At 44.0% G+C, this 8,130-nt stretch overlaps 1 protein-coding gene across 2 annotated transcripts in view; it reads left to right on the forward strand.

Annotated features, from left to right (window-relative positions):
- The window catches only part of TRIM37 (tripartite motif containing 37), a 2,575,817-nt gene extending 2,570,849 nt beyond the window's left edge, over nt 1-4,968 (forward strand). For both annotated transcript variants that reach the window (XM_044054277.1, XM_044054276.1), the window contains one exon: nt 3,779-4,968. Coding sequence is in view for 1 of the 2 variants with exons in the window: in XM_044054276.1 (XP_043910211.1) it covers nt 3,779-3,782 (4 nt within the window). In the remaining variant the exon portion in view is untranslated. The remainder of the gene's footprint in view (nt 1-3,778) is intronic.
- Nucleotides 4,969-8,130: the final 3,162 nt, after the last annotated feature.

An 8,130-nucleotide genomic window follows, 5' to 3' on the forward strand; every position in this document is an offset into this window, starting at 1 on the left:
CCCTTGCTGCGCAGCCTGTCGCCACTGCCCAAATGGAATCTTCTTCAGATTCTCAAACTCCTAACCCAGAGGGAAGGGGAATTCATGCACCCCCAATTGCAGACACTCAGTTTGGCAGCTTGGCTTAAAACCTGACCCCTGACCAACCAGCCCTCCTCAGTAAACACGTGCTGGATGTTATCCGAGAGGCCAGACACCCTAGCACCAGAAAGTCTTATGCAGATAAATGGAAAACGTTCTGCACCTGGATCCAGGCTAAGGGGGCCAATATGGCACAGCCCTCCATCCCTCTCATCCTGGATTATTTAGCTGACCTACTACACAGTGGTCTCTCTTTCTCCTCTGTAAAAATTCATGCCTCTGCTATTTCTGCTCATTTTCCCACTGAGCAGCCTCTTTTTTCACTCCCTGTGATCAAACAGTTCCTCATAGGGGCTAACAACTTGAGACCCCCCAGAAGGGCACCAACACCAGCTTGGGACCTTAACTTTGTCTTGGAAAAGCTCACCCTGACTCCTTTTGAACCAGCTTCTTCTGCAGAGCTAAAATTTCTCTCTTGGAAGACTGCCTTCCTCCTGGCCATCACTTCAGCCAGAAGAGTCGCTGAGCTGCAAGCACTCATGGTAGTGGAACCCTACATCATCTTCCATGCAGACAGGGTATCCCTCAGAACTAATCCATCCTTCATGTCCAAGGTGGTATCCAGTGTGGCTCTCAACCAATCCATCCATTTGCCCACCTTCTTTCCTAACCCTCAAAACGGGGGAATGGATTCTGCACTCTCTAGATGTGCACAGGCAGTTCAGATACTATCTGGACAGGACTAAATCCTTCAGAAAATCTGGTCAACTGCTCGTTAGCTTTGCTTCAGGGGCAGAGGGCAAAACCATCTCCAAACAAACCATTTCCAAATGGATAGCACATTGCATCCATTTCTCCTACAAACAGCATGGCAAACCTCCCCCTAAGGGGAGCAGCCTCCACCTCTGCAGCATTCCTCAGAGGAGTCCCCACCAGGGACATCCTGGAGGCTGCCACCTGGACATCTGTTCACACCTTTACCAAACATTACCACCTGCCTCTCTTTTCTAAATCCAGGACAGGTTTTGCCTCTGCAGTCTTGCAGGGCATGCTAGCCAGCCCCTAGCTTCATTGACTACCTCCACCCATTTCCTCAGCTTTGGGAATCTACCCAAATGTGATGACTGCAACAGTGAAACACAAAGAACATAGCACAGTTGTGTACACTTACCATAAATGTAGATGTTCAAGTGTCGTCACTGTTGCAGTTCTGGTTTCCCTCCATCCCCCCTGCTTCTTTTTGTTACCATTCTTCCTTGTTTTTCTCCTTTCCTTACAAGGAACATATTGGTATTTTTTTTCCACTGGTGGGGTCCTACCACCACAGCCTGGCCTCCTAATTTGGGGGCTCCTGACCAGTTAGGGCAAGAAAAACTGATGTAGTGGTGTCAGCTGCCTTCCTTTATACCACTGACGACCTGACATCAGTCTTCAAGCGACCACAACCGACGCAGAAATACTAAGTGTCTGGTATTCAGGCCGGCCGAGGGCTACCCCAGCAAGGATAACCCAAATGTGATGACTGCAACAGTGAAGACACTTGAACATCTTCATTTATGGTAAGTGTGCACAACTATACTTTCTTTAGGGTGAGTTTAAATTTGTTGAAGCAGCTAATGGCGTTTAACGACAGTGTCTGAGTAAAGGCCGTGTCCGGTTCTTCTGTTTGGTATGTGTAGTTATGAGTTGTTTATTTTCAGAGCAAAGGGTTCTGGTGGGGCTGTAGTATATTAAAATGTTCTTTAGGGCAGGGCAGTTGTTTGGATTGTAGACAGTTTTATGTGCTATGGACAGTTGAATGAGGTTAAGGTGATGTGGAAATTGCAGCAAATTCTTTTAAGATTTGTCAGTGATGTGAGTGGTATGAGCTGCTTGTGGCAAAATTGGTGATTTTGTGGTAGCATGACTAGAGCTTATTTTGTAGAGATGAGTGCAGGTTAGTAAAAATGGGGGCACCGTATAATAGGGAGGGGAGCAAGTAAGTGTTGGCGAGAGCTTTTTTGGTGGTCCTGTCCATGAAATGTTTGTCTGTACAGGGCTCCTAATTTGCAGTGTTTTTTTTAATGGCATTACCACTATGGTGTTCATATGTAAGTTTATAGACAATGGTACTATCTAATTGTTTAGCATGGAATATGATTTCAATATCTGTGTTGCTTTGGGAGAAAATATGAAAGTGAGAGTCAGGTGAGAGGGGTTTTGCTGCGAAGAGCAGAAGCTTTGTTATTTGGTATTAAGTGGTAGTTGTGATTCAGTTAACCAGGCTTCTGTTGCAGTAAAGGTATCTTGGGTTATTTGTTTGAGGTGCTGTATGTTATTTGAAGAGGAGATGATGGTCGTACCATCTGCATATTGGATAGTAGAGCTAAGAGGAGCAGTGTGAAGGTTGTTGGTAAATATTGTTAGAGTAGAGGTCTTTGTGGTACTCCAGTTTGGTTGGTTTGGTGTTCTGATAGGGTATTTTGCTATTTTACACATTGTTGCTTGTTAGTGAGGTAGCTATTAAACCGTTGGTGGGTGGTTGGGGTGCAGCTGATATTAGGTGTTGTATAAGTTTTTTGTGTGATACTGTATCAGAAGCCTTTGACAGGTCTAGTAGTAGTACTGAAGTAATATTACCCGAGTCGTTGGATCTATGTACAGTATCCATGAAGGAGATAAGTGCAGTGCTTGTGCTGTGAGAGAGGCGAAAGCCATGTTGGGTGGGGGTGAACAAGTTGTGTGTGAGACGGTGAAGTAATTGTTTATGGATACACTTTTTGAGGAGTTTGGATAGTGGGGAGAGGATACAGATTGGGCGATAGTTAGAGGGTTCATTGGAGTTACCTCCTTTGTGAAGTGGGGTGATGATGGAATTTTTTTCCAGAGGTTCAGTACATAGGATTCTGTAATTGAGAGGTTGATCAAAATGTTACTGGGGTATGCTATGGCCTCGGCAAAAAGTTTTAAATATTCTGGTGGGAGGTCTTCAGAGGAAAGAGAGCATGGTATTAATTTTCTGAGGAGTCTCTGAATTTCTGTGGTTGGTACTGGCTGTAGTGAGAAGCGCTTAGATGGTACATTATTGCTTTGGTGAAGGGGAGAAGAATTGTCTGTGGGGGGGACTTTCTAAGCAAGGACTGCTTTTGTGGGGTAGAGGAGGAGGGGGAAAGGAATTTGATAAGGTGAGGGTAGAGGGGGAGGAGTCTTCTTTTAATTTGTGTATGCTATTTATAAAATGTGAGTTGAGCATAGTGGCTATTTGTAATGGTGTTTTTTCCGGGCATGGTGATGGGTTTTGTTTGGTGCTTATTGATGCTTTTCCAGAAATGTTTTGGGTTGTATGGTTACTCAGATGGTTAGAGAAATGTTTTTTCCCTGTTTATTCAGGATTTCTGAGGTCCGTTATTTGTTAGCTAGAATATGGCTTCACATACACTTGATAATTTCCTGGTCCAAGTTACCCTTTTCTTTACAGCTGAGTTACCAGCTCACATCCCTGACATCGAAGGTAACCCCACACTGGAAGCATCTGGCCAGAAGTCTACATCTGCATACGGCTAATGCCCCTACATATAATGAATGTGCTACAGTGGTGACAATTGTATTTGAATATCTTCAGTTACAGTGAGTACTGTTCCCAACTGTGCATTTTGGAAGCAACATAGATACATGTGATATTTTTATTTATTTATTTTTTTTCTCTGTCTTGCTTTAGATAAGAGTATAAAAGGAATGGAATTCTGTAAAGTCTGAGATAAAGATCCAAGCTAAAAAGTGAAAGAATTGTTTGGACCATCTCTTCTGCTACGTCTTCATTGTATTCCTCCAGTGTTGAATAAGCTGAGAATTGCATTGAGAGAGTTTTTGTGACATCTTTGATACACTGCACTGAAACACTGAAATGCAGTTTGTTTGCTGGTTTTCCTAACATTTCAGCTGTCATGTTTTTATTTAAATTTAAGAGTTTATTAGCTCTATCTGCAGAACGCACTGTAAATTAATTCTGTAAGAGGGTGGAGCAGCTGACTATAACCAGCTACACATCTGTTTTCGGAATAACTAAATATTCATGAAGAAAACAACTTGAAGTCACTTCCTGCTGATTCCTTTTTTTCTTCATTTGCATATGGTGATAAATTATTGACTTGTCTAATATATAAAATAAGCTGGCTATTTGTATCTACTTTTGTAAAAACCTTGAATGTGATTTTTTTTTTCTTAATTTGGAAATTCTACAGATGTTATAGCAACCCTAAGCCTGATTTTATTCTGCTTTATTTAAAATGTTCCAAGTGTTACATACTTAAAGGAAAAAGTAAAGGCTGTTCTATGGACTGAGAGGCTGTCTTTACTTCCCTTTCCTGTATCTTTGACACAGTTAAAATCAGTTAAAATTCTTTCTTTAAAATGTTTACCTCATTTACATGGTGGTAAAAATGCTAAACTCATTTGTAAAGTATGCTTCAGAAAAAAAAATCCAGACCATTAACAAAACCACATACTTTTAACACGCACGTAGTATTACATACTGACTGTAAGCATGAATTTTTAAATGCAACTTCATGATATGAGCTTCAGTAATAACTCTTCTTGTATTTGTATGTCTTTGTTTATAAATTTTTATGTATTTGTTTTGTCAGTTATGTTTTCCACCAGTGTAGTTTTCATTGTTTAATGTCCGCACTTGTTTTTAATGTTAGTAATAAAACAGGAACGATGTGCTCTTTTGGGAGGAACATGATCTTATGTTTGCATTTGGAAGACTATTTTTGAAGTGGCTGTTGCGGTATGAAACACTATTTGTTTAGTATGTAACTAGCTAGTGTACAGAATGCTCTTCCTGAGAATATTAGATGCATAAATTTCATGAATTCAAAGCAAAAATAAACATCTTGTTGCTCAGTAGCTGGTATTTTCATTGCAGTAGTGAAATAATACCATTACCTATTATTATTAACATAATGTCAGATGATGTTCATCTCGATCACTGCTTCACTAGCCTAAGCTACATGGATTATATTCATAGATTCATAGGTATATACCAAGCTAACAACCACCTGGCTTAGCCATACAACCCAACTCAGTTGCATACCCTGGTAACATAGGTTCGTAGGTTATATCCTGCCAAGGATATAACAGCTGCCCAGCTTCCAAAGCTTCTGGGCACATTACATGCAGCCAAACTGTCTGGTAGCTCGAGCTAAGTTGGCTGAAAGACAGGTTTATGCGCCAAGCCCTTTAGAGCTTTACTGCTGCTAAAGAGTACACTTCTCTGAGGCTTTTGAGGGTCAATGGTCGGCTTGTGCTCTCTCTTTGCTGGATGGATAGGTTCCCTTAGGGGAAAACTTTCCATCCAATGTTGTCTATTTTTGTCCGATTCAACTTGTGAGTTGTCTGATCCAATCAGATTCAAACTTGGCACCTTCTTCTAGAGCTTTGGATCTAAGGTTCTGCCTCCTCCCCTACCCACAATTCCCTCCTTCTAGGTAGTTTACCTCAGATCTCATTTGCTGTCTGATTCATCAAGGTTCGGGTAAATATGGTGGTCATCCCATCCCCCTCTGTCTCTTGGTTAGATCAGGTTGGCCCACCAATTCCTGTTTCTACTGCTCCTTCCTTGGCAAACCCTTTGATTCCAATGGATTTGCAGTCAGACTCCATCCGGGAACATCTCTTATTGTTTTCGGTAGACTCCCATTTATCAATACCAACTCTGCATTCTTATGCAAGCAACTCTTACACCTTTAAGTGTGTCTCTGTATTGTCTATGGTGCCAGCTTGTTTGGCTCTCTTGTTATCTATGACCTCAGTACTTTATATGTCAGCTCTAGTCTCAGCCCTAGAGCCAACTGGCCCTTCAGTGCCAGGGATAGCTCTTTCTGCTCCATCTGCCTCTTGCTCCTTGGGGACAGCTATGGTTCTGGCTGGCTTATCCTTGGTGCAATCAAGGTCTGCATTGCTATGAGAGTTTTTTGAGAAGATTGTGGACTGTCCAATCTAGGAAGGGGATGCTCCCTCGGTTTCATCTCTCCCTTAGTCACCAGGCTTTCTGAGTCCTTGAGCCCCTGTCTTTGGCCCATAGGATAGACCATCTCTGAAAGTCTCAAACCAATTATCCTTCAGGGTTCTAAGGATACATCTGGATCCTTGGATGACTCCCCAGCCAGGCTTCCAGAAAGTGTCAGTGCAAAAAGAGGCACATTGATTTTCCTATATAATCACTTACACCAGACACAGACCTTGATGACCACAAGGCATTCTTTAGCTATGTCAAGAATCTAAGTGGCAATTCTCAGATCTGCTCGGAGTTAGTGCAGAATGGCACAAACTACACTGAACTGACCGATATAGCCAACATCCTGGCAGACAGGTTCAGTGAAAACTTCACCCCCCCCCTCAGCCTCAAAAGGGCCCATAACTATACCAGAAGAATGTAGTGATGTCCTTCAAGGATGCATCTGCAGTCCTTACAAATGGGTTGTCCTGTCGTCAGGCAGCCCTTCGGTCGGCCGGATTCCAAAGTCTGGGTCTGGCCTCGGCTGGTGTCGCACTTCACCCGACGTCATAGCTGCAGTTATTCGGGTATAAAGGCATCAGCCGACGCCATTTTCCTTAGTCTTTCTTGCCGCGTGGCGCCCGAAGCAGAAGCTGTTCGCAAGTGCCGGTCGGTCAGAACCAGAGATTACTACTACCGAATACTTCTACTACTACCGAAGACTTCTAAAAAGCTAAGTACCCCGTTGGAGACTCTTTCTTGCCTCAGCCGATGTCAGAAAAAGTGAATAACTGTTTAACTTGTGGGAAACAAATACCTCATAAAGATTTCCACTCTTACTGCTTACCTTGTTTAGGCCCAGACCACGACGTAGCAGCTTGTCTAGCCTGTGCTTCTTTTAACCGGCGGACGCTTAGACGTCTGTCGGAATTTGCTGAGGAGTTTTTCGGCTCCGATTTTGCTTACATTATGCCGTCGGATCCTCCGACTACGCAAATATCTAAAAAACGCAAGGAAAAGGACCGACACTCGCAGTCCGCGGTTTCGGCCGAAACCACGGTTAAGCCAACCGCGGGTGTCTCGGTTTCGGCTGAAACCGAGCACGCGGTTCTTCCTTCAGCCGAAAACTTACCTCCAACCGAGGCCTCTTCCAACCTGGTGGAATCGGCTTCTGAAATCCCACCTGCTCTTGCAGTTTCTCAGGAATTATCTGACACTATCCCCTTGGATATTTCAACTCCTGCACGTGGAGCTGCTAGGCCACCTGCAGCCATGTCTATTAAGGCCTTTGCCAGGGCTAAAGCAGCTAAATGTACTAAATCTGTGCCTGCCAAGACCCCCCTCTCACAGGCCTAGCTCTAGTTCACAAATGCTTAGTCTAGCAGAGGATCTCATTTCTTTAATCCGGGGATCCCAACCTCACGCAGACAGGGCCTCTCACCCATCTCCAGAGAAGAGGCCTAGAGCAGAGCCCCCTGAGCCAGTTTCTACAGATGATTCCTCTGATGAGTCAGATAATACAGACCCTCCAGAGGGCCCTTTCTCCCCTTATGAAGACTCTGATGCGGAAGAGTCCATTCCTTCTGCCTCTCCGCCTGAGGAATTTTCCTTTGGGGAAACCTTGCATGCTATGAGGGAACAATCCATAGTCTGGGTCTGGCCTTGGCATGTCAAATCAAAGCTACTAGATGCTCCCATGGACAAGATCAATTTGTTTGGCTCTCCTGCACAACAGGTGCTGAAGAAGGTGGAAGAGAAGGCAAAATCTGTCCAGACAGTGAAAGATTTCTTACAGGTCCAACCTCCAAGGTTTAGCAGGAATTGGCCCTCCAAGAATTGGTCCTTTCCAGACTCCTCCAGAGCTCAGAGAGGCAGAAATAGGCGTTCAAGAGGCAGAAGTCAATCCAGGGGTGCCTACAGGGGACGCCAGTGGCAGGGTAACAACCAGCGAGGTACAGCCACAGACACAGCCACCACCACTACTACAGGACAATCACAGTGACTTGGCTCTGGCACTGCCTACCAGGGAACAACTAGAAGCACCCTTAGGCGGGAAGCTAGCCTTATTTTCA

The sequence above is a fragment of the Protopterus annectens genome, chromosome 13.part0, assembly GCF_019279795.1.
Source record: "Protopterus annectens isolate FY-2018-M chromosome 13.part0, PAN1.0, whole genome shotgun sequence".
Classification (NCBI taxonomy): Eukaryota; Metazoa; Chordata; order Ceratodontiformes; family Protopteridae; genus Protopterus; species Protopterus annectens.